Source organism: Pleurodeles waltl, chromosome 1_1 (assembly GCF_031143425.1).
Source record: "Pleurodeles waltl isolate 20211129_DDA chromosome 1_1, aPleWal1.hap1.20221129, whole genome shotgun sequence".
Lineage (NCBI taxonomy): Eukaryota > Metazoa > Chordata > Amphibia > Caudata > Salamandridae > Pleurodeles > Pleurodeles waltl.
The window spans coordinates 884,378,037-884,405,528 of record NC_090436.1 but is presented as its reverse complement, the minus strand read 5'-3'; the positions used below and the strand labels follow the sequence as shown (position 1 = coordinate 884,405,528).

Sequence of the window (27,492 nt, the reverse complement as noted above, 5' to 3'; positions counted from 1 at the left end):
ATTGTAGAGGTATCCTATGGTGTGTACTTGTCAGGGGCTAATTTTTTTAGGTAACATGTTAGGGTTTCGAAGGGTATCGAGTTGCATGTCCAAGCGAGTGGTTTGGCAAGTAAGAGCGTATGTGTGGAACAGATAACAAAATTAATTGTAACAGAAACACCTGAAAACTTACTAATTATTTTTCCACTTAATATTTTATACATCTTTAATACAATGTGTAATGAAACGTAATGCCACTTAGATGGCGCTTCGATGCTCTTTGAGTAGGAACGCGCTTTATAAATCTCGAATTACATTACATTACATTAGATACTTTAGTTTACAAATGTGCTTCTTAAATTGAATTTTATTTATAAACCCCAGATAAATTGTTGTCTCTGAAGGGTTATCTTTGTATAGCCTCCTTGACAACTGAGTAGAGATTTTTTAATTTCATTTTTTGTTGTAAAACTATTTGACTTTCATATCTCAGTATGTAACAAGAAAGGCTAATCGATCAAGGGCGGCCATGTCTTTTCCCTAGGACTTTTACTTGCATAAGAGATGGCAAAGTGTGTTTTCCATATCGGTATGAGATCACTAGGGCCATGTATATCTCTCCAGATGTAATTAATGTCGTCTTGTTCAAGTTTCTTTAAGCAACTAAGCATACACTTAGCTAGTGGATTGATTTGCTGAAGATTTCTTAAGGGCTAGTCTGGCCTTTTGACAAAAGTGAAGCATGTGTTGTTGTTTTACTGGTATTGCTATAGAATCCTAACCCAGTATTTTCCTGCCTGAAACTTTAAGTGATTTTTTTTTTTTTTTTGTTCTAGTTACATGTTCAGTTGTCATGCCAAATGTCTGGTTATTTACTTCCACTGTGGCTTGTCATTGGTGTCCTGAGTAGTTATGGGGTAGTCGGTTCAGCATTCGTAGAACTACTGTCTTGATATGGCCGTTATTTCCAGTGAAGCATAGATCTGGCAGTGCCTGTGATGAGCCAGTTTGTGTCAAGCTCACTTGCTGTTTAGGGCAACACACCCTGTGAATTTTATGCACCGTTATTTCTTTGTTTTGCTTGCTCCTGTGCCGTTGCACTTAATAAATACCTTTATGGTGTGGAAAATATTTTAGTGTCAAATGTTTGTAATGTATGCCTCTGGTGGTGGACTGGGCTGGAGAGTTAACCATAACCTTGTTTGTTACTAGATAGAGCATTATTTGTTTAGAGCATCAGGGTTGATTTATTAAATTTTGTAACTTTGGTTTGTTAATATTATGTACTTTCTGTTGCTGAAACATTTCCACTCCGCAAATGTAGCCTTGTAATAATAGCTGGTACAGTTGTTGTTGATGGAGGCCGTTAGGCAGTTTACTGATGGCTATGCTGAATGCTGTATGCTGTATGCACATACGTTTCTTAAGAGGAAGCGTTTAATTTTTTGGAAATATGTTTTTTCAAGTATTGAGTGCACTCTATAAGAGACGTGATGTGAATTGTGAACCATTGCCTCTGGACTGGGGGCCGCCTTGCCATAGACTTACAAGCATTTGAGACAGGTGCAGGCCAGATAGGGCCAATTTGGGGCAGAGGGCCAACTGTAGTCACATTGCTTGAATTTTCGCTAGCTTTACCGCAAGACGGAAACATTGGTTGCCTGTGCACTAACAGGGTTGCCTGAGGGGCCGGAATGGGTGGCCTGACAGTTTAAATAAGGGGCCTACTCACATAACCTCCTTCCTGTCTGGCTGCCTCAGGCGATGCACTCCATGTTTTCCTCCACCAGCCAGGAGCTACGTCCGCTAGTTGAGGAGGTGATACGCAGGGGGCTCCTGCCACTGGCACTCATTTTCCACATCTGTGGCAATGACTTGGCAACCTTGGGGGGAAGGTCCTGATTTGAGAACTTGATGGTGAAAATTTCTTGGTTGGGTAGGACGTGCCCAGCCACAGTCATTGCATGGCCACACATCTTCACAAGGAACTTTTGGAAGTCAGGCTGGTCATCTAAGAGCCTCAACTAATCAATCAGGAGCATAGTAAAATGAGGAGGTTGCTCAATACGGCTTGGCATAGGACAATTCCCCATGGTTGCAGAGGGGGGTGGCATTCTTCCACAAAGATGGGGGTTGTTTATCAACCAGGGGCAGCCAAGCTGTTTTAGAGAACTTGGTGGCTATCACGGTTCAGCATTTCTTGCAATCCTAGGGAGGTACTGACTGGTCAAGGAACCATCCAAGCCTGAGGCAGAGGATGAGTCATGTTTGGCCACACAATAGATGGAAAACTGTAGCATCTGGAATGTGAAGATGGAATTGTTTTTAAGCCATTAGCTCAACCCAGGGTGGGATACCACAGTCATTAGTGAAGGACTGGCGGCTCCCCCTATAAAGATTTCCACAGCCTAACGGGGGTATTCCATTGTGCACCTGGGAGTGCAAAGGGGGTATGGTGGCTGCTCTAGGGTACCAAAATATGGCCCTGTTCACCTACCCTGTCTCATGTTAGGGGGCCAGGGGGATTCCCATTATTGGGTGGCTGAGGCACTCATGCTTATTTTTTGGGGGACCAGCTTTCATGCTGACCCATGCTTCCTCTATCTTGAGGGAGCAAGTGGGTTTGTCAATTTGGGGCAGTGGACCAACTGTGGTTGCATTGTTTTTTTTTTTTCTTTGCAGACTTTACGTCGCACACACAACCATTGGTTGCCGGGGGGGCTGCAGTGGTGGCTGGGCATGGCACATAAAGGGCTTCCTCACCTCATTGCCACATTCCTGCCTGGCTGCCCCTGGCAATTGTTGGCTCACTCTGTTTTCCCTTTCTCCATGCAGGACCTCTTTTCCCAACCTCCCACTACCTGTAGCTCACATGTTCCTGAGAGATTTTATTTCCTGTCCATGAAGCCTGGAGAAAGAGTCGTGTTTGGCCACAAAATAGGTGGGCAGCCTTGGCATCTGGAATATAAGTTCAGGGGAGCTCAAGATGGAATTGGTATTAAGCTGTTGGCTCAACCTGAGAGCTGGGATACCAAGGTCTCTAATGAAGGGCTGGGGATGTCCGCTAGAGCGATTGTCCACAGCATTACACCTCTGGAAATGCCAGAGGGGATGGTGGCTGCACCAGGATATGGCCTGGTTGCTGATGCCCATCTCCCGTTTTGGTGCGAGGCGGGGTTCCCAGTATTGGGTGGCTCTGATGTGCATGGTTGTTTTTTTAGGTGACCAACTACCATGCTGGCCTATGCTCCCACTATCTTGAGTGAGCAGATAGGTTTGCCTTGTAACAGACTAATGGTGGGATCTGCGAGGGGGCTTTCTCCCCAGGCCTATGCCAGTTAAATTAGGTGATTTTATAGGGGATCTAAGGGGTGATCAACCATGACGGTGACAGTTTTTAAGAAATATGAGAATGTTGGTAGGAGATTTTCAAAGTTAGTGTATCAAATCATCACCCTCGCTACTGTACATATTGTAAATATGAAAATCATTTTACTTAGAAATGGTCTTAGTAGTGTTTATGATGCCTAATAAATATGCCCTGAGCAATTAATATATTCTAGCGCAAGAATGGTCATTTTGCGGGGTTAGCATTGTGGTTAGGAAATGGGAAGGGTGATGCCTGATGCATTGGAGGAGGGAGGACTGGAGTTTGACTGGCCCCAACGTGTCCGGCACCTGATCACTAGTACTATTACTTTTATTCCAGTTGGAATGGAAATGACTCTCTGCAATTACCCTGCCATCATCAGAGACCCAGAAATAGAGGAATTTCTTTACGAGGGAGAGAGTGTCAATGAGCTTCACCAAAACATTTATTTCTGTAGCCAAATCCTTTCTTTTCCTGGGGTGCGTAATTAGTGGGGAAGTGTGTATGCCAAGTTCAGCACAGACATTTCTGCATTAGTGGCAGTTTGTAAGTAGAGGATCTGATGATATAATGCCCAAACCAGGCTAGCAGGCCTGCTGGGAGTTAAACTGAAACTGCTAAATTAATTTTAACTAGAGTCAGCTTTGTTGTCAAGACTCCAAATTGTTTATCTGGAAGTGGTGCCTCCCACATAGTGCAAATGTATGTTAAACCCTTGCAGCAGTTCAACTGCTGGAAATAAACTTAGTTGAATATAAGGTCACCTTTCACAATAGTCCATAGAATACATCCTGTTTTTCAGGTAGAAAACAAGATTACAACAACGTATGTCACAATCTAGCAAAGATTGTTGGAATTGCAGTGTATCTCCTTGATTGTATCTTAGAGCCCAGTGCACACGCCCCATAGCAAGTGATGTGCTGTGGACACACTGAGAAAAGCCTATACATGGGGGTTCCAAACCCATTGTTTCTGATCATTATTGTTGGTACTCTTTGTAATCTAACCAGATAGGCCAATAGCAGACCTTGCATCTGTCGAGCTTTTAGAAGACGACAGTGGGAGGTGGGTTTGATGTGTGTTTGCATGTACTTGAGCCCTTTTGTTTCTACTGAGACATTATCAAAGATCCTTTAACCTAATACTCAGGCTCGGAGTATGAACTTTAGCACTGTTTGACTCTTTAGCCTGGTCATAGTGTAAATTTACCACTGCAAAATTCAATTCAGTGCAGCATTAATGTTGTATACCTGGGCTGGAATTGAATAAAGGACATTCCTTCGTTTTATTTCCAGCGAGATTACGTTCTAACATACTTCCCTTTTTCTACTATTCTGTTCCTATCTGTTCTGCCCTCTCTCCCTATATTGCTTTTTTTTGTACCTTGGTTGTAAACTTAACTTTTTACTCATTTAGCACAGCTTTTGCTTTCAGCTGCACACATTGTGATTATGTTGTCCCATAAGGACTACTAAGCAGTTATGATTGGGAGTGTACTGTATATTGATCCAGAGCACTCGCAGTGTGAAATACTAGTTTCTGCAAATACTGCTAAAGTGCCTGTTCTACACTTGTAGTACCAAGAGGAAGCAAGGGGCGGGCGATTATAACTTTGCGTGGTTATCAAACAACATACTACTGATAGGCTTATTATCTGATATTTTATGACCCAGTTTTTAGTCAAGACCTATGTAGCACGGCAGGTGGAAGCACAGCAAGTTTTAAGGCATCTGAAATTAAGGTGTCTGTGCATTTCATTTTCATTTTTTGGACAGGCATAGTTTTTGTGGAAAAAAACACCTTATTATTCAGTTTTTGCACGGCAGCGCAATTTGCAGTCCTATCGACAAGTAAAAATAGAGTGCAAGTGGTGTCCATTGTAGTGCCTTTCGATACAATAATGATATTTATGAAAAAGTACCAAAGCACCATTCTTTTACATACAACTAGGTCATGGGTACTCACAAACATTTTCCCAGGGGCCAAAAGGTTTTGACTGAGATGTGACCGAGGGCTGCATTGATAATACAAGGGTGGCGGTTGGGGTGTGGGGGCTTAAAACCAGGAAAGGGGGAGGCGGTGCCTGAAAGGTGGGTGTAGGTAGGGGAGGCGAAGCATATACACCCATTGGCTGGATTGCTTAATGAGAAACCAGAAAACCTGGGATTATTCCCAGCTTCCCTATATTGTGTGATCCTAGGCAATTGTTTAATTTCACTATCCCTCCTTATTCTTCGTTATAATATATAAAAGGACATTGAAATAATTGAAATACAAAACTTCTGTGTGTGCATTGTACAAAAACTTCTCCTGTGTTTGATTTAATAAACTAAAGTTTTATTACTATACTATTCTAGGATCCCAGCCCAAAATGTGCACTTAACAACTGACTTGCATTATTTTCAGGGTTTTTTTTGGGGGGGAAGAATGAATGTAAATTCATGTTTGAAAACTATTGCTTAAAAAAATACTTCTCAGTGCACTGGTATAAAGTGATGTATTGGGGGAAACGGTTCTTCGTGTTAATGAACTACACTCTGAACTTTGAAAATACCTTATATTTTTACACTTTTGCTGCAAGACGACTTTTAAAATAAAGGTGTTTCTTAAAGTTAGGCTGTGCAGGATAAGCTAGTTACGACCTTCGTATGAACTTCAATTAAGCTTTAAATACAGGATTGCCTATTTATTTAACAGTGAAGAAAACAGCAGCCCAGTGCTGCTCTTGACCTGGGGGCCACGTGTAAAGGTCAGGTGGGTCGCATGCGGCCCCCTGGCCGTACTTTGAGTATCACTGAACTAGGTGATACCTATGTACATCCATTTGCCAGAAATCTCAATTTATTTGTAAGGTTTGAGCGGGTGAGGGGAAGGGGTTGGGAAAGAGAGACGGATTCACTTTAAAAACAAAGGTTACAGGGACATTATGGTTGGGTTTTGAATTTAGTCGCACAAAACCTTAGGAAGTCAGCAGTGATAGTTATTTCAAGTTACCATAACTCGCAGCCTAAGGTAACTTTAACACCATGCACAATTTTTTCTTCAATAATTTAACTTCTGATCTTTCATTGATATTTTAATTGACGTTATAAGTTGTCATAAGTGCTGTAGTACCTGGGGTAATTAGCAGTGGATGGCGGGGCATGAGTTATAGATCCCTTAGGTCACGAGTTATAGTTACTTTAAATAACTCTAACTGCTGAATTTCTAAGGTTTTGTGCAATTAAATTTAGAACTCACAATAGCCCTGTAACCTTTTTTTTTTTTTTTTTTTTAAAGTGAATTTCTAAGCCCTTTTAATTCTATTTCCTAACTATAACGTGAATTTTTAATTTTCTTTTTTTTTTAATTATAATGTAAAGTCATTTTAATTACAATACATTAATGCAACAAACGCTGTGCACTGCCTTTGTCCCCGTACGACGAGGGTTGGCCACAGGACCTGGCCTGCTGCCAGTCCCTGGGGACAAGTCCCTATAACCGCCCAGCCCTGTGTGTCTCCAAAACTACTCAAGGGATTACGCCAGCTTTGTGGACCAAGAGCTAGCTTTCTTCCAAATTTGGTGTAATTCTGTCCAGCAGTTTGGGCTGGTGTCATGTTAAAAAATCTGATAAATCCAATTAACATAGAATGGGGGAAAGGTGTTTTAGGACCCCTCTTTTTTTTCTGATCCCCTGCTTGACGGATCCCCCCCAAAACTCTCAGCACAGCTGCTGAACCGACTAAAGTTTACATTTTTAAAATTTTGTGAAGATTCACCAATTGGAGCCAAATTTATTGGCAAAACAAAAAATGCTCCTTCTGTGGAAAAAAATGGCCCTAACTAGAACTACGTACTGGCAACCATAAGTAGGTAATATATATGGCTGTGTGTGTGTGTGTATATATATATATATATGTGTGTGTGTGTGTATATAGTAACAATCACGAATGCATCCTATCAGCAAAATATTTTTATATATATATAAAATTATTCTGCTGACAGGTTGCATTTGTGATTGTTACTTTGATGCCAACAATACATTTTCCCACCCAGAGGCTTAGGACCCTGTTACTCGCCAAGCAAGCTTTATTGGCTGAAATATGCCACTTTTGTGCTGACTGTAAATTTCATACTATGTTATACCATATAATGTCACTATAAATACTTTGGTCTATTAATTGCCTTCTTTAAAAAATTGTCCAGAATTGCCAGGGAATGTATATATTCACATTCTTGTTTTTCCCCCTCCAGAGCTCTTCTGTGTCTCCATCGGCCAGCTTTAGGGGTGCAGAGAAACACAGGAACTCTACAGATTACTCCTCTGAGAGCAAGAAACAGAAGACTGAGGAGAAAGAAATGCCGGCTCGTTACGTATGTGTGGTGTTTAACTTTTTTCTTTGCTATACAAACCTAAAGTTTATTACCTCGTGACCACTTCTAGTTTTGATTTTTTTTTTCTGGCGGGTAGAATATGAAGGACTCTTGATATGTTGGAGAGAAATTCCTCAATTTTTAAGGATGTTGAATGGATTAGTAGCAAGAAATCCAGCATTTTAAAGGCATCCAGATTCTTAAAAATATACTCGTTTTTTGTTCTGTTATGCTCGAACAGTACGAAATTTACTCTGCAATTGGCCCTAATTCCCTTAACACAGTAATACGTGTTTAAATTAAAGTTACCGTCTGTTCTGCCATTAGGCATTCGGATACATATTAGGAAGCTTAACAGATTGATTGACCTTTACCTTCATGATATGGAATTGCCTGGTAATCGTTTTCCTTTGTTAAATGCTCTGTCCTGTGCTGTAATCTCTCTTTGGGCTTCGAACCACACCCATGTCACGTCATTCTCTTTCAATGGTCCGTGGGCTTGCCTTTTAAAATCTGCTTGCTTTCATTAGTGAAAGGCACGCATAAGTCATGCCTTTTCTGGTGTTTAGCCATCCTAGAGCGCAGCGACCAAGTACTGAAAACATACGAGGCTCCACGTTTTCTGTCTGGTTTCTGGACTACTTTTTCTCTTTTCGCTTGGCAGAAGTCGAGCGCTTTGCATGACATCAACACAGTTACATAGTTAATTGCACTTTTGCCAGTTACGTAGATAATTGCACTTTTGCCGGTTACGTGGACAATTGCACTTTTGCCGATAGGTTTCACTACTAGTGACCTTTTATTTCCCTTTGTGTTTCTGGTTTGCAATGACGGTGGCCGTCAGCTCGCTTATGTGAAACTTTTATATGGCAAGAAAAGTCCAGTTAGTTATGTGAAACTGTTGTATTTTCATTTTCAATTTATGTGGCAAGAAAAGTCCGGTTACGAGTTTACAATGCTAATTCCTCGAGCTCAAGCAAATGCGAAACCCATTGCATTGCAAATGCTTGTTTTTGTTTTTGTGAGTACATTTTGTATTTTCCATTCTAGGACAGTGATGCTGAAAAGAGTGATGACAACTTGGTCGTTGATGTTTCCAATGAGGTTTGTTTTCTTTTTCATCTGACTTCAGAATTTCTTACTGCTCTTAATTAAACTTAACAGCCGATCTCTTTAGCTGCTAAAGCATGATTTTGTGTGCTGAAATGTTTACTTTAAAGTCATCAACCACGACGAGAGCGGACTTGAACTGTTGGTCTGACACTTGGGAAAGAGCTGTACCCGATATTTCTGTCAGATGTTGTATTCTTGGTTGCAGTTGAACAGCTCTGACACTGAGGGTTCGTTTTGCCAAATACATTTAGGACTTAAAAAAACCCACAAAATAAATGTCCAGCTAGGGCAAGGAGCCAATACTTCCACTAATTAAAAGCGTACCCAGATCCCTTTTAATAAATATCATTTGAACTTTCTCAACATGCCTTCAAATGATTTCTAAGATTAACTCAACTTAATTTTCTACTCCACTGCCTGCAGTAGGATATCAGGCTCTTAATAGTTCCCCAGCATACATATCTTTGTGCTCTCATTCTTGGAGATGTGCCATGTGTAGCAGATTGTCTTAATTTCAGAATGTCTAATGTCTAATATTTTCAGTTGTAGGGTGTACTCTTTAAATCTGGGGATCAGGATGTGGGAGGGCCATAGATAGGATTTGGAAGTGTATTGTTTGTTGAGCTACACAGTAGTAGCCCCATTGACCTGCACGTTTGTAGAGCAGTAGGGATTACGATGTTTGATTATCTGGTGCCTCCTCCATGATCTGTATGCACAGGCATCAGATCGGAACAATTGTGGTTCTCGGTCATGTATAACCAACTCTAAAGTGTATAAATGGTCATGATAGTAACATTTCCGCAATCTGTTTTAAGAGATCTACTGGGCAAAAAGACCACAGTATATTTGCTGAGAGACATCCTGTAATATAACTGTTAACATGCTCCTCTAGGTAATCTTCCTTACTTGATGTCAGGGTTCCATATGTGACGTGGCACTGGATTCTAGTTGGTGTTGTTGAGCAGGTGACCATACTCCTAAGCCCTGGCCCGAGTTGTTGTATTATTTTTTTCTTCCTTTTTTACTCTAGTGTGCAACATGCCATTTCTGATCCGGTTTGAAGGGTAATTCAGACAGACATGGGTTTCAGTCTTATAGTTGGAAAAGAATGGCAGCAACTTTAAAGGAAATGCCTACTACACTTCATGTGTGTTACCAAATAACTTCTATTTGGATTCCGTGTTCTGTTGGTTATTTGATGGTGGAAGAGATGTTGTGAATTGCATGCTTTGAAAACTCTTCATCAGACACTCAGAAAAGCGATTGTTGGTTGGATGCAATTTATGCTTTCATCTAGCAATAATAGGTTTTCGTAATATAAGTTTAAGTGCTCCCAAACAGTGGCGGCTTTTCCGCAATGGCAGCAACCACTGCAAATCCTTTAACATTGAAAGAATAACAAACTAAGTTTATTATCCTTTCATTGTTAAAGGGGCAGGGCATTGGGGGTGACAAGCAGTGAGGTGAATGCACTGTAAACTCCCCTCAGCACGCATGTGTGTTTGGCCTGCCGACTCAGGCTGGCCAAACACATATGCGCACTGTACTCTGTCAACCTGGCAGTGTGTTGCCAGGCTGGAGTGAGCAGGCACAGACTCCGAGTCAGTCATACCGCTACTTTGAGCAGCATCATGATTGGCTGCAAGGCAGGCTGGGAAGCCTGTGCCCGCCTGCTGCTGTCATAGACGGAGGATAGACACCCTGCCTCCCCATGCGCACGCCACCCCACCCCTGGTAAATCCTGCAAGCCACCACCGCTCCCAAATATTATTTGCTTAGATATAGTCTGTTTTGCTTCTCATCCAGATGTTAATTGGTTCATAATAGGCTATGTCAACACTTTGAAAAGGTATGCTTTTTAGGTCTAGCTTTACAGGGCTGGGGTTTGTAAGACCTATTGCCAATACTTTAAAATGTTCCTGTGGTGGGCTTCAGCTCTGTCTAGAGGAACATTCCCGTTTCACCTCATTCAAAAGACTATTTTGTGAATAGCTACATGTGCTGTGGAATGATTGCTTTGTGATGCACTGTTTTAAATCTCAATCGTACACTCGATCATTACACATTATAATAGTTATCTCATAGATAGATTGTATTTAGACAGAAGTCGGTTTTAGTTTTGTATTTTCACTGCATTCGGATTTTTAAAATGTTGTAGTCGCTACCCAAAGCACTCGCCAGACATATTGGCTTTGTCATTGCTTATTTAATTAGTTGTCATTGTTGAAGTCTAGAATTGTAACATTTTTCATGTTTATTTTAATAGGTTAGAAAGCAATTGAAACATTGAGTTCAGGGTGCTTTATGGCCTTTCCTTGCCCATAATTGTGCTGATTCATTGTTATAAGCCTGCCATAAACCTGTAGTGATATCAAAAATAATAGTGTGTATTTTAAGGTAACAAAACTATCAATCAATGTAGCACAGGCACACCATTTCCATGTGATGTTTAATTAAAATATGGCTTGGGACATGGCAAAGTTTCAAATGTTCCAAAATCCAGGGTTGCTTTGTGCCCTATTCATTTTTAACACATCTTCGTTGCCTCCGTTTGTTTGCCTATTTCACTGGTCCTGGAGGTTTGGCAGCCGTCAGTATTCCATAATCTGCATAGACCAAGAAAAATAAATTGACATGTTTATAGTGCCCTTATGGAAGATTTAAGGGATACCGCAGTTCTGCAAAATACAATTTCGAATTACTCTGTCCTGTTTATTATGTTTTTCCTTGAGGAGATCTTCATTCCTCAGAATTCATCCTTTACTCTAAATGGGTTCTGCTAACTTAATTTTAAAACCAGCAGCTATAAACACCGAAAAACACTGATCTCATTGACTCGATAAAGGGGGGATTTGGGCAGAAAACAATCTTCTACAATTTTCACTGTTTCTTTGGATTAAGAGTTTTTGTTGTCAGGATTTTGGAAGCGGAACTTTAATGTAAGCTGTTTGTTGTCTCCAAGATAAGTAAGTCCTTTAACATGATGCAACTCTGTCATTGCTCACCTGATTGGGGTTTGATAATTACCAAACATCAGTTGGAGGGTTTATAACATAATTATCTATAGATAAATAAATACATGGGTACCTAGCTTGATAAAGCCCAGTGTTCGCCTTTATTAATATTTAGGCTTCTAGTGTGAAATTTCCCATAGAACTGATAGCTTTAGGTGGCACTTTTGTCAGTCTAGAGACATCTGCCATATGTGTGTTGTTCCTGGGAAGGAAGTCTTATATATATGTTGTGCCTAATGTGTGATTTTCTTCACTGCACAGGATCCAACTTCCCCACGAGGTAGCCCAGCACACTCCCCAAGAGAGAATGGCTTAGACAAAGCCCGCCTGCTTAAGAAAGATCCTCCCATCAGCCCGGCCTCTATAGCATCATCCAGCAGTACACCCTCATCAAAATCCAAAGAACACAGCCATGTAAGCCTTATAATTTGTTTTGGTGGTGTGATCATAGCACTGATATAAAGGAATGCTTTGTGGGTATGTTGAGGGAAATGCTCTCTTTCCACTGTCATTGCTTTTCTAACTCTCCCTAAACATTTTAAGTCCCCCCGATTTTATGTTTGGCATGTCTTCTGTTTTTGGTGATAACCTTGATTAAACTACTGATCTAATGACATAAACCATTTATCACTCTTCCTTGCCTATAATGGCAACAATTTCATTTATTTGTACCCTCTTCACATTTTTGTGGGGTGCCCTGCCCTTTGTAGCATGACTCCATGAGTAAACATGTTTTTCTTGTTCCCGCTATCCAGAGTTAAGATGATGAAATGTTACATTTATGAATGACCATGAAGGGTGTGTGTAGACATGAAGTTGTCTCTCCATGCAGCCCCCCTGTGATTTTGAACAGAGCCCCAGAATGCTTTGGGCATCTTTCTTTACAGTCTATATGTAGTAGCTTGTGGTACTAAACCCACAGAGTAGGCAAGAACTATCCATTGCCAATGTAGCAAAATGCTAATCAAATGTTTAGTTGCTGTAAAATAGTTTTAAGTAGCCATCTCAGTAACTTGAAACCCAGTTTCTAACATATTTGAGATTGCAGCTGGCTGATGTCTTGTGTGCTATGTATATGATCATGTACTCTGTGGGGTTTGCAAAGTATACATTAGTGGCAACCTAGGAATATATAAAAATAGGGTTTTCTTACATGATAGATATTTTTTCCTGCCATGTGTCACTGCGGTGCATTTAAGATGTAGCCACAGCACAATGGTGCTTCTAGTAGATATACATTTTGTCTTCTTTGTGGCTGATGTAAATACACACTGCCATCCACATATAACTTGTCTTTCCATGTCGTTGTTGCACATTAGGCCTGTTTACATTGGACATAAAGGGAAGGTGAATTGGCCAAATAGGAAGTTCCAGTGAATAGCACACGATGTAGAGGAGAGGCAGAGGTACTTCACTACTGTTTAGGACTAGTAAATAGCACGGAGTCCTAAAGCCAGCAGAGGTAGGGTTGTGAAAAAGGCAAACATCTGTTGTGACCATGCAGAAAAGGCAGACTTGCTGCACAGAGCAAATGTCAAACCAACACAACCTAATGCTTATAACACACATTGAATTGTTTTTGGCTCTGCCCCCCATTTAACCACTGGCGTGTCTTGACCAGACACTTTCAGCCATTAGCTTGAGACTTTGTCAGTCTATCCAATTAAACTGTTATAAAGCACAACATTCACTCTGGTAGAGTCACTTGGAACTATGGGAGGCGAGTTGAACGAAAGTTGAAATAAAAATGTATGAAGCTTTTAGAAGGCTGTTATTCCCCACTCAGTATGTTCTACTAGGGAGACTGTAAATAATGTTTGTTTTTTTGTCTTTTGATATTAGGTTCAGGGTGTGATTTTATTTCTTCAATTTATTAACAAGAAATATTGGCCCTATTTTGTTTTACACTTTATGAGAAATGCAGTTTGATTTAAATAAGATCCTCTTAACCTGTGGAGAACTAGCGAGGTTGGCGCAAGTAATTGGAGACAGAATTATACTTTTTAAAGTTAAAGACCACATCTAAGCAGAGTTCGTTGAATTTTCTCTAGACGCCAACTTTTTTCATTAGTCCAAGATGGGCAGAATTGCCAGAATCCAGTCTAAACTGTGGAAAAGTGTTGGCTACTGTCACTCTCAGCACAAAGAAGAAAAATAATCTGCAAAGGTCACTAAGTAGATTAGGCAAGTCCTTGTGACTTGAGTAATTTGCATATCACTTTTAGCTCAATATTGATCCATGCTGAGATTCCTCACTACATTAATAGGGGCTTTATATATATATATATATATATATATAATAACCTATGGGTGGTCTCCAGTACGTAGCTATAGTTAGGACCTAGTTTATGTAGAAAAATCTTTGACTTGGCTTTATCTTTGCCAACGGTTGAATCTTTATGAAATTTTCCCAAAAAAGTGTGCCCAAGGATCTTGTTGTACATGGAAAGTTACGGGGTGATCCATCAAGCGGGGGCCAAGAAAAAGGGGATGTTAAATTTTTTCTTTTTTTTTTAAAGTGTATTTATCATTTTCATTCCAATGGGGATTTTGAGCATGACTGCATCCCAAACCGATGGACAGAATTACACCATATTTGGCAGAAAGGTAGCTCTTGGGCCAGGAAGGGTGCTTTTTGTTATTTGGTGTAAATCCGTTCAGTGATTTTCGAGATATTAAAGGAAATCCAAATTTGTATATCTGGGTGGAGCCTAAGCACAGATCTCATGGAGAGATCTGATTGGCTGTCAGCACGTCAACCAGAAAGTGATGGCTGCCATCTTGGGACCAATATACATGATATCACCCCATTAAAATGCATTGTAGGGAATGGCAGGTTTTGAGGGTCACAAAAAAAGAGAACATATAAAGGGTGATAACAGATTTTAGTTACCATTTAAATCATTTGCTGCTAAGGTGATTTACCCTCTGAAAAATCATTCTGCTGGGATTTCATGAATCCTGTTTGAGAGAACACTGTTTTCTAATCATTTTCCCATACAAGTTATGGAAGGAGCTCTCAACGCTAAAATTAGTGCATATTTTCTGTAAATTCACACTATCTTTCTCAGCCATACAAGAATAAAGTCTGAAACTCTCAGTAAAACATGTACTTCCAAGAGGAGCAGCCTATCATTTGATTCCCATGTGTTCTACTACAGCCTTCCAGAGTGTTCTAAAGAACAACTAGAGCCGAATGCAGTCTTATTTATGACACAATTGTGGCACACCTGAAGCCACCTTGATTGAATCAAACTGGTAAAACTTAAAAATTGTAACTTAGAAAGCAACAAAATGAGGAGTTTCATTTTGTCATAGAAATTGTGGTTAGTGCTGTAGAAAATAAAATTAGGACGCATTTTAAGTGACTTCTCAAATATCTTCATCTTCTATTTTATTAAAACATTCTGGCATGTAGACTGAACCATATACATCCTGAATGTATGCACAAAGTGTGGCACATCAGACCACCTTTGTGATGGAATCGAAGTGGAAAACTGAAAGCATTTTCTACTGAGGATACTGCAGTGAATGAGGAGATTAGGGAGCTTTACAACAAAGAAATATCCCAAGGGAGCCACCACAGAAAAAAGAGGCCAAACGTAGAACAAATATCGCCCAAGTATTGCTCAATGACAGAAGTGTGCAAAACACTTAATTCATTTTTGTTTGTTTTTTAATGCAGTTTTATATAGCGCAAATTTGACCTAAAGGTATTGGAGTGCTTTACATGGGCATCAGTTACATTACACAAGAACACATTCCTTTTGGGTTTTAGGCATTAGGAGATTCAGTGATTTGCCAAGAATTACAGGATGTTGATCGGACATTGAAACTCGACTTGGTTCCTCAGTTCCAAAGTCTGCAGCTCTGGGTATAACATCACATTCTCTTCACGAAGTGCAACATATAATCAAGTAATCAACTGAAGAAAAAAATGAAGATAGCAAATAATTTAAAAGTGCCTTGTGTTACTTGAAAACTCAGAAAATATGTCCTCATTTTAGTTTTTTAGAGCACTAAGCATAATTCCAATGGCAATAATACCCTCCAGTTGTTAGGTCAAGCGTGCAAGCCCATTGTAATCTATCTGTGGGCTTTTAATAAATTTGGAATTTAGAAATCTAGTTGTTCATTAGAATACTGTGGGGAGGCAGATGTCAGGGGCACGGACTCTGATAATTGAGGGCACGGAGGAGGGTGCAGAGGGAACAAGTTGACCACACTGGGCAGTCGGGAGGAGCAGTGGCAACATAAGGGACCATGGAAGGTTGGGGAAATTGTGGCAGGGGCAACAAACCAACCATGCAGGACAGGCAAGAGAGGCTGGTGCAATATAACAGACCATTGAGGGCAGAAAGAAGAGACAGTGGTAGCACAACCATACATGCCATCAGACCTGATTCAGGCAGGAGACTTGTGATGTTTTTAAACCCAAAAGGGCTTTATTTTATATGTCTCCTGCCTAAATGTCTCCAATTATGCAAAGTACATCAGTGGGGATATTCAATTCCCCGTTTTTTTTCCAAAACCTCCCTCTTATATGTTCTGAATGTTGGCAGGTATGGTACATTGGTTCTCTGAGGACAGGAGGAATGGGGTAGGAACATGGACCCAGATAAGAGTGCAGGAGGGAGATGGGCATGGGCACCAAAAGTTACCTTAAAGGGCAGGGGTTGCAGCACCACAACACACCACACAGGGCAAGCAGGATGGCACTGCAGCACAACAAACCGTGGAAAGCAAAAGGTAGGCGACATGGCCATGCTCATGGACAACCGAGAGCAGAAGGGAAATAGGCAAAGGCAGCAAGAAGAACAGTTGCAGCATAAGAGACTATGTATGGCAGGAAGAAGGGGGCAGGGGTATTACAATGGAACAGACAAGGCAGGAGGGAGGGGATAGGGGCCTGCATATGGAAAACAAAGAGCAGAGGGGAAGGGCCAGGGCTGGAGCAGCAAGCTGTCCATGGAGGGCAGGCTTGTTCGGCACTGGAAGGCCAAAACACCATGGAGGGAAAACAGTAAGACTAGAATGGCAGACAACGGAGGGAAAGTGGGGAGGGGCCATGGCAGCACAGAAGGCCATGCATGCAAAGCGGGAGGGTTAGTGGCAGCACAACAGCCATGGTGGGCAAGAGGGAGAGGGCTGGGGCATGCACAAAGGACCATGGAGGACAGAAGGGATGAGTAAGGGCTGGACACAGGAAAGAGAGGGCTGAATTTCTATGGTTTTGTACAAGTAAATTCAGAACCTAACTATAAACTCTGGGTAACCTTTGGTTTCTTCAGTGAATATAAATATATATATATATGTCCCTCCCCAGTAGGTTATTATAGTTAGGACCAACTTTTCCCATAGACAAAGCATTTTTTCTTTTGCTATATACATATATTTATTTCAAAAGAAGGGTGGGTGAATCCAGATCCCTCTGGACCAATGGACATCTATTGAAATGAGAGATGATACTCAATGAAAGGGCAGGGCCTCTGAATTGAGCTTTTTGCAAATGTATCAGTATATTTTATTGATGGTATTGAGTGTGCAGAGTGGTCTACAACTACACCTTATCGTCCAGTGTCTGCCATCATTCTCAAGTCCTCAGTGACCACAGCAATTACTGTTTTAATGCCAAATCATGGTATAAAGCCTGCTTAGTTGTTGCCCAGCAAGCACTTCACTTCAACAAATGCTTGAATTTGCAAGGTGACTTATCCAGTAGTTTTGTTGAGTATGGTAATAGTGGAATAGGCCAATTCCTGGCCTGATCTTCTGGATTTAAAGTATGATTTTTCAGAAGAAGACGTATGTTAACTTATTTTAAATGATGAGGGTGACTTCTCCTATGTGTAATGGATTATTGATCATATGTTTGATACATGGAGTGGTAGCTGATAGAAGTGATTTTGTTTTGGTGGCTGCTCTCTAAGGCAGAACTGAAACCTTGCTTGTAGATATATTTGTTTTACTGCCTCCGGCCCATATAAGAGAGGCGTTAGAAGAGAGAGTTCTTTATATCTAATCATGAGGATTGACTTGATCTTATTACTAGGTATTATGTCATCTCATCTGCATTTTGCAGGAGCAAGCCTGGTGAAGAGGTCATTTCTCACCTACTGCTATTAGGCTGTTTAAGTGTATCCTTTCACCTCTGCTTCATGCTTGCTTGCATTGAACTGCGTGAGAGACTACTTTGCAGCTATAGCCCTTTTTGTCTGCTTTTGTTGGGTCCCTCCCATGCGACTTAGACTAATGTGCCAACACTGCACTGTGTAGCACATTAGATCTGGACCCATTGCCTTTTGCCAAAACGTATTATTTCTGAAACTCTGAAGCGTTTTTTTCATTAGCTAGGCGGAAGATACTGTTGTATAAATGATGCATTCTAAATTTCATGTCAGTGCTTGCATTTTAAATCAACTTTACTTTGCTCACTAAGGATATAATTGGAGACATTTAAATCTGATATATGTTCTTGAAATGCATCCCAGCTTTGGTAAATTGCTTCCACTAAAGTCATCTTGTTCTCCTGAACGTTTTAGCTCACTCCCACATCGTGCATTTGCTGGCTTATATATTTCCTAGATAACTGCATTATCTGTACTGTAGGTATTTTGTAGATGAAGTGCAGACTGGACCCACGTGGGCCTTCCTGCACTGCAGCAAACGAGACAAAAAGCAGCGTTAAGTTAATCCTAATTAATTTAGTGCCATAATATGGTTTGTTCTTCACAATTATGAGTCTACAACCGTTTACTCCTTTGCCTGATAATAGTATTTTGTTTAAAATTATGTGTCCCTTTTCCTCCCACCAAGAATGAAAAGTCAACCACTCCAGTATCAAAGTCGAATACTCCAACACCACGAACTGATGCTCCAACCCCAGGAAGCAACTCCACCACAGGTCTGCGACCGATACCTGGTAAGTTGCTTTTAAGTTGATCTTAAAGTGACTTTGACAGTGTGTTCACATTGATTTACCATTAAACTGAGCTGATTGAGCTTGTCCCCAGATTTTTTTTTAGTACAACTTGTGATTTGAAATTGAGCTAAAATGCTCCATCCCCGTAATTGAGGTGCATCTTTAACTCATCCATTTGTGTTGATTCTAGCTGCAAGTTTGAGAACTCCTATGGCTGTGCCATGTCCGTATCCTACCCCATTTGGGATTGTGCCACATGCTGGGATGAATGGAGAATTGACTAGTCCAGGAGCAGCCTATGCTAGCCTTCATAATATCTCTCCTCAAATGAGTGCTGCAGCCGCTGCAGCAGCTGCTGCTGCTGCCTACGGAAGGTCTCCTGTGGTAGGTACATCCCTTTGTGATGCATAGATATGTTATTGGTTTTCTTCTGTTATTGGAGGATGTAGTTGTCTATAGAACTTGTTGTACATATTCAGTTTTGCAGCATGAATCCTTTTATGGATTCAGATGCTGTACATAATTCTGCCATTTAGTGGTTGTGTCCGGAATTCTCTTTTTAAATTATTTTTTCTTCTGGGTGTCGTTAACCACCATTTGGAGTTAGGTCCATCCCCGGGAAGTTCCTGTGCATGGTAGCCATCTTCAGATTCTTTTTTTCCGCCATTGGGTCTGGAAGCTAGGAAGGAGCTCCAACGTTTTTTTGAAAGAACGGCAGAAACAATGAAAAACTCAAACGTTTTTCACGTGAAGTTAAGACCGAAAACCAGCTGAAGCCAAGGCAAGGAGACAGCCTAACACATTCCCCGGCGGGGGACACCGAAGGAATCCACGGAGCAGGAAAATGAAGCAATGTTGGGGTCATGGAAAACACCTCTTTTAAATTCTGCCCGAACTCCCACCATAAGTTTGCCCAGCACGACCCACTGCCACTTATGAGATCAGAGACTAGGGCTGTGAAGCCTCCACAGCATTTGTCCCCAAGGCGGCACTCAAAGCCCACCAAAAGCAGAATGAGCTTGAAACAGAGCCCAGAAGAGGAGGCTGACGAATTCACATGCTATAATAACCTGTTGAAGGCAGAAGACACATATGGAGTATCCCTGAAAAAGAGAAAGGGGACTCCTGCTTCCTACTGGAAACCCTCATGCCTTCAAGCAAAGCCAATCTATACCTACCCATTTTATCCAGCATACTGGACCAAGGTAAGGAGGCCTTCAGGGAACCTGCAGCAGCCGAGGGGGTTACACCGAGAGTGGAGAAGAGGTACACACCCTCTCCAAAGGACCCCAAATACATTCAGGGAAACACATTGGCTGTTATAGTCACAACAGCAAGGAGGACCAATGCACACTCCTTCACAGGCCCCCCTCCTGAAAGAGAACGCAAAAGACTGGACATGGTGGGGATGGAAAGAGAAGCGGCAGCACAGTGGCGTATAGTCAACTCCAAAGCCCGCCTAAACAGATACGGCCACCAGCAATAGGATGAAATTGAGGAACTCATGAAAAACTCACAGAGCGGGACAAGAGGGCAAAGGCGATTATTCAAGAAGGAAAAACTATTGACAATTCAAGTTTAAAATCTGCTCTGCAAGCCGCGCTCACAGCTTGCAGACAAATGTGCACAGGGGCAACACTCGGAAGGCACGCACCACTGAGGATATCCGACTTAAATCCCGAAGTGCAGGCATCCATATTCAAAAAGCCCTTCACTGGAGAGGCCCTGTTTGGCCAAATAGTGGACGGGCCCTTACAACAGATTAAATAGGACAACGATACAGCCAAAACGTTGGGGCCACTACTATTGAGAGGTAACTTCAGAAGAGAGAGAGCAACATCAGAAGCCCCACAGGAAGAGGAGCCTTCACCAGTGGGCAACAACCACTACAGCAGTCAATCCAGGGGAGTACCTTACGTGGTAACCAACAAACCAAGTACCAACAATGGCAACAACCCATCAGACAGTCCTTTCAAGGGAGAGCAAGGGGTCAACCCCCAAGAGGAGGGGTAACAACCATGTGATTCTCAAATGCCCTCAAGCACCCACACAACACCAGTAAGAGGCAGAATAGCTCTGTACCCACCTAGTGGGAGAAAATGACCACAGACAATTGGGTACTGAACATGGTACACCACATCTACTTTTTAGAACTCTCAAGGCTACCTCCACCAAATCTACCAAGGAAGAAAAAATATCAGACAACTGAACTAATCCAACTGAAAAGGTAGGTGAAAGATCTCTTGCAAAAACAGGCAATAGAAAAGGTACTTAAGGGCGAATTGAACTAAGAAATGTACTCACCCTACTTCTTGGTGCCAAAACAAGACCTTAAGCTAAGACTGATCCTAGACCTCCGGTTCATAAATAAATTAATTTGCACTCAACATTTCAAAATGACAAGACTTCAGGAGTTAATAACACTCCTGCAAAGAGGAGATTACATGGCAACCATAGATCTCCAGGATGCACATCTGCACATACCAATAAATCAGGCACACAAGAAATACCTTAAATTTGTACTCAGTGTGCACTATCAGTTCAAGGTCTTAACATTCGGAATAAAATCAGCACCAAGAGTTTTCACAAAATGCCTAGCTACAGTTGGGGCATTTCGAAGAAGAAAGGGAGTGCATGTGTACTCCTACCTGGACGACTGGCTTATAATGACACATACAAAGGAGAAATGTCAGAGACACCAAAACAATTATCACAACAGTACAAAAGCTTGGGTTCAGTATAAACTACAAAAAATAATCACCACAGCAAGAAAAAAGTCTTCCTAGGAGCCAGACTCAATGAGAGGAGAGCACATGCTTACCCATCCTAAAAGAGAATACAGGCAACCACAGAGCAAACTCGCCTTTACCAGAAGGGACAATCTCTGACAGTGAGGACAGTCATGAAACTGATGGGCATGATGGCATCTTGCATCCCTCTCATACCACATGCGAGACTACACATGCGACCATTTTAAGAATGGCTAACCAACAGTTGGTCACAAACCACAGGGAAGATCTAGTGGTTGTAACAGGGAAAATGCAAAAAGAGATACAATGGTGGGCATCTAAACAAATAACCAAGGGAAGACTTTTCAAGACGACAACTCCCTCTGTGCCCATCACTACGGATGCATCCTACAAGGGGTGGAGAGCACACATGGACAATCTAAAAATCTGAGGCCAATGGAACAAAAGAGATGCAATTAAACACATCAATTTCCTAGAACTGAAAACAGTGTTACTGGCCATGAAAGCATTCCAAATGCAAAGAGCAGGGAAAATTGTACTAATACAAACAGACAATACAACAACTATGTTCTACCTAAACAAGCAAGGGGGTACAAAATTGTTCACCCTAAGCAAGCTGGCCCCAGAAATATGGAAGTGGGCGATACCTCAAGGGATCAACCTACAAACAATACACCTACCAGGAAAGGACAACATAGAGTTGGACAGACTAAGCAGACAGGAAAACAGCACACATGAATGGGAAATAAAACAAGGGAGCCTAGAAAAGATTTTCAGGATTTTAGGGATACCAGCAATCAACCTGTTTGCATCACCAGAGAACATAAAATGCTATATTGCGCCTCCAGGTTTCCACACCACCAATCAAAAGGGAATGCCCAGTCACTAAAGGAAGTTTTGCTTACACCTTTCCACTGATTTCCTGAAATACCAAAGGTACTGGAGAAGGCCAGGAGACGATGGACGAACCTCATCTTTATAGCCCCTCAATGGGCTAGACAAGCATGGTACTCTGACTTACTCAAACTGTCCAAGGGACAGAGTATAGGATCAAACTGGAGCAAGATCTACCCATAATACAAAAGAGCAAGTGCTTCACACAGAACCAGTAACACTCAGTCTAGCAGCATGGCACCTGAATACATAGAATTCGAACACTGAAACCTACCACCCAGATCTATGGAGATACTAAAGGAAGCAAGTAAACCAACAAGAAGATGCTACACATTAGAATGGATGGAATACCTCCTATTGTGCACAGGAAACAACACCATAGAAGCTATATCTAGGCAGGAGACAGTAATAACCTATCTCACACACATGCTAGACTGCAGAATCACTACTCGTCCTTAAAGGTACATGTTGCAGCAGTCGTGGCCTACACCAGAGAGGCATTAAGTTTCTTCACAGCACCCGTTATAAAGAGGTTAACCAGAAAAGGATTCATGGTGCAAAACGAAATGGTTATTTACCAGTAGGAGTAGTTTTGCACCCTGAAGAATTTTCTGGATCCACATGCGACCCAACCACCTTCCAAGAGATGAGAACAGGACAAACAGGGGGTGAGGAAGAGATCGAAAGAAAAAAGAGAGAAAACAAAAACACAATTGCAAAAACGAATCTGAAGATGGCTACAAGGCACAGGAACATCTGGGGTGAAGTCTGACTTCATACGGTGGGATGGACCTAACACCAAATGGTGGTGGTCGACACCCAGAAGAAGAAATAAAGAGACAATTCAGGATCCAACCGTTAAATGGCGAAATGATGCAGAGCATGTGAATCAAGAAAAATCTTCAGGCTGCAAAACTACCCCTACTGGTAAGTAACTATTTTGTTATTTGGACCGCATTTTTAAATTACTCATGAAGTATATGTATCCCTTTGCCAGTATATCTGTGATGCAATGTATTCCTCTGCTTTTCAATGTGACAGGTTGGTTTTGATCCACATCATCACATGAGAGTACCAGGAATTCCTCCAAATCTTTCTGGAATCCCTGGCGGAAAACCGTGAGTTTCTGCATTATTAACTGAACGTAAATATAATTGTTTAATTGCATTAATGTAATTGTTCTGGTTGTCACTTGGAGAATACCGTATTTCTTCCATCTTTTCTGAAATTGATACTTCTGTCTTCCACCGCAACACTTCTCCTCTACTACTTTTCAACACTTGTCTACTTGAAAGCAACCACTTTCTCCCTTGTGCCCTCTTTTATTTCCTTCTGCTACCTTTTCCTTGTCTTTCAATGCAACTGTTTACCCTCAGTTGCTGCATCCATTTCTTCCCTTTACCCCCCTAGTTGTATTTATTTGTGTTATTTTCTCCCCAGTTGCCCTCCCATACTCCCCTGTCTTTTCTTATAGCCCTTTACTTTTATCCCCATGCACGCTTTCTCTGGTCCTTACTTGTCCCCTTATTTGGCCTTCAACTGTCCTCGTTTAGTGATCTAGTGCCCCCACATTCCTCTCCCTTCTGACTTTGCGTTCCAAGCGTGACACTCAATATTGTCTCCTTTTCCTCACGTTCTTCCGCTTGTCATGGCTCCCAGGATCCTATGCCAGATGATCCTTATAACTAGCTATTATGTATTTTGCTTGATAATGCAGTCCTGCCGTTTGTAATTTGATAAGCGATGGTACGTTGCCAGATTAATTTGCTCAATATCAGTAAGCGATTAAATCTAACTTCACACTTTGAAGTCATTATGAAACACTGCGTAGTGGCCATCAATTTACCAAGGCTACAGCTACTCTCTGAAATCATGAGCATAAAACTAGTTGTTCACGCAAAAAGAGCAAGCATTGCCCCAACGAGACTAAAAAACAATCCGTCCGCCTCTCCTTCACTGCACCACACGTTTTTGTATATGTTATCCGTTATTACTGTCCTTGCACACTTCCTTCCTCACTGGAATAGGTACTGATCTGTTCAGTGAGCAGCCGGAATGGAAGTAAGATGGAGTAGTGTTCAAATCCTAATTATTTGTCAGGGGATTTTAGTTTAAGTTGTGAGTTCCTTATTTGTTTCTGCTGTGACTTGCATTATTGTAGAAGATAGATGGACATCAGCTTCACTTTTTCCTCCCACCATGGTGCAGAAAATCTGCACTGTGGCAGTGAATACTAATGAACCATCTTCTTATTCATCCCTCTTATTAAAGACTTGGCAATAGCTCTTGAAAGGTCGTGTGATAGACACATAGATTTAAAGGTTTGTCACTTAAAATTATGTGGCTCTACAACAAATAAAAAAAGAGTATAACATTAGTTACCAATTTTGGTGTCCACCACTTATTGTGTATGGGATCTCTGTGTCCACTAATGTGGCTAGCCACCAACAACTAAGGCTTACCGCAACCTTAAGTGCTTCCACGAATATGCAGTCCTTTTTTAATGAACATTGATAAACTCTGGCCGTTTTATTTTCTTTTATTCCTGATCTTTGGACTGTAGTGCCATCCCAATACTGTCAGTATCCCCAGGATAGTCTGCCATTCCATCCTAGTGTGTGTGATAGTTCTAACTCTACAGTTGGGTCATATGCAGGGATACTGGACTTGTAGGGTGCTGCGGTGTGTTTCTATCTCAAAAAAGAGCAAACTTTACTTAAAAGGTGCCAGGTGTGGGAGACCCTTTGCAGAGATTAACTGATTATGTTTTGGCTGCTGATTGTTGTGTTCAGGTGCTAAGGAGGTAAAATCTTTTCTTGGACAGTATTTGTGTTAAAATCACCAAATATTGAAATGATGCTGCCACCTAATTTGCAATAATATGCCCTCCAATCCTCCTTTTACCCAACCCTGCTGCATAATTTTATGCTCCGTCGCCTCATAATTCCAGTGGCCCAGGTCATACGCATCTGTGGTGCATCGTGACTGCTAGCATCATTTGAGAATTTCTCAGTAGGTGGTATGATGAAATAAGCCCGTAGCTGTGGAGCGCTTATAAAGCTAAGCTGCTGTTACAATTTAACTGCTTTTTCTGGTCACTCCTAAATGTCATGTTCTGGCACGTCACTAACAGCTTCCCTCAAAGCGGATGACATGCTGAACACTGAATAAAATTGAACAAATACATTTGCCTTTGCTCTGTTAATTTACAGGCTGGCTTTTATAATTCCAAATAAAATTTGGCTTTTTTTTTTAGTAGAGGTGGTGTTTAAATGTTGTCCTGAAAAAAACCTAGCATATTGCTTCTTAGCCATCTGAAATGCTGGTTTTCTTGCTGTAAGACGGAAATCTATTTACTTTAACTTTTCTGGTACCAAATATCGGATCTGTCCTCTTCCCCACAGTTGAATGTAAATTCTCTTTACAACAGACAAGAAATAAGTTGGGGATACCTCCTGTGATAACTGACATAGGCTCTGGCAGTTGATGGAGAAATTCCCTCACAACCTTGTGGGCTCAGTCTAAACTTAGGAACCTTTTGAGCACTACGTGAAACTGGAGCAATCCGTTTTTTCACCAGAAAGCCCTACAGCTATTTCCCTGATAGCCCCATTGGCAAACGGAACCGCCCTGAAGCAAGCCTGTGTATGACTCTTCTTGAGGGAGGGGGTTTGTGGCCACCTCATAGTGGCCACCTCATAGAACACCTGTCAACTTCAGGAGAAACCTGTATCATACCCTTGGAGGGGTTAGAGGAATTAGAGATGAGGGGATTCTCTACTTTCAGTTTTACAAAAATAATGACAGGAATGTATCAAGGTATTTTCTTTTTAAATCTTAAACCGAGTTTCCATAAAAACCTTGAAACGCACTACTCCAGGGTGTAGCTTGAAGACTAATATTCACTCGTTCCCATTGTGGACAGTTCACTCAGGTTGTTAGACCATATTTCCATGTTTCATGTCGCGCTCCAGTGCCCTCAAAATTAGTTCACACTGCATAACTGTATGTACAGAAATAAAGTCGTCCTGAGTACACAGGTGCTTCTTCGCTTCTAGGCCTGCTAAGGGCTAGCGCACTCTGACCTCTCCTTTTCCTGCACACCTTGTAATTCAGCTCTGTGCACTAGACGCAGGGAGGTTTGTATCCCGAATTCTCGCTTTTCCCATCATCTCGACATCTTCCTTGCTTGTTAACGGGATCGGAGCTGTATTCCACAGACTCCAATTACACGCTGGCAGCTATCGCTGCCTCGCGTTGACGGCATGTCATCTGTGCTCTACTGTGAAATGGTACTAGAACTAGAATTTTCTTTCTGGAAAATGTCAAAGATTGACACTTGTCGCACACCTGCTTGCAAGGAAGTAATGTTGGCAAAGTGCCCCTCACCATTCCTGCGTGAAAACACGAGCGGAACTTGTGTTATTTCTTTGGGAAGCTTTTCATTGTGTAGCCTGAGGTGATTTTTTTTTTTTTTTTCTTTTTTTTTTATTCCGATAGAGATGCCGTTAGCATTTCGATAGAGAACTGTCCAGTGGTTGTGTGGTCTTCAGTCCTTAGTTTTTGTTTTGCTCCTTCCAGGTGTAGTATTTGCTCTGGTTTGAGATAACGGGAACAGCTAAGTAAAACGTGTCTCTCTCTGACTTTGAAAGGGCCTATTCGTTTCATGTCAGCGCCGACGGCCAGATGCAGCCGGTACCATTCCCTCCAGATGCTCTGATTGGACCGGGAATCCCTCGTCACGCCCGTCAGATCAACACGCTCAGTCACGGGGAGGTCGTCTGCGCAGTCACCATCAGCAACCCCACGCGGCACGTGTACACGGGCGGAAAGGGATGCGTCAAAGTCTGGGACATCAGCCACCCTGGGAACAAGAGCCCCGTCTCTCAGCTGGACTGCCTGGTACGTAGACAGCCAATAATTGGGGTGATGTATTAAGGTGCTGCGCTGAAAGCTGGGAAGCTGCGTCGGCCTGATCAGTGCGGATTATGCTGCATTGACGAACGAGGAATGCGCCTGGGAGATGTGCTCACTGTGTTGCCACTGCAGCCATTATTTTTAGCACCTGGGTTCTTTTTTAGGGGGGGGGGGG

At 41.7% G+C, this 27,492-nt stretch overlaps 1 protein-coding gene across 4 annotated transcripts in view; it reads left to right on the top strand.

Moving 5' to 3' along the window:
- The window catches only part of LOC138288505 (transducin-like enhancer protein 4), a 241,622-nt gene that overhangs the window by 191,137 nt on the left and 22,993 nt on the right, over positions 1-27,492 (top strand). For all 4 annotated transcript variants that reach the window (XM_069230061.1, XM_069230055.1, XM_069230063.1 and 1 more), the window contains 7 exons: positions 7,585-7,704; positions 8,755-8,808; positions 12,096-12,248; positions 18,651-18,756; positions 18,947-19,140; positions 23,442-23,518; positions 27,053-27,302. In XM_069230061.1, coding sequence (XP_069086162.1) covers positions 7,585-7,704; positions 8,755-8,808; positions 12,096-12,248; positions 18,651-18,756; positions 18,947-19,140; positions 23,442-23,518; positions 27,053-27,302 — 954 coding nt within the window. The remainder of the gene's footprint in view (positions 1-7,584; positions 7,705-8,754; positions 8,809-12,095; positions 12,249-18,650; positions 18,757-18,946; positions 19,141-23,441; positions 23,519-27,052; positions 27,303-27,492) is intronic.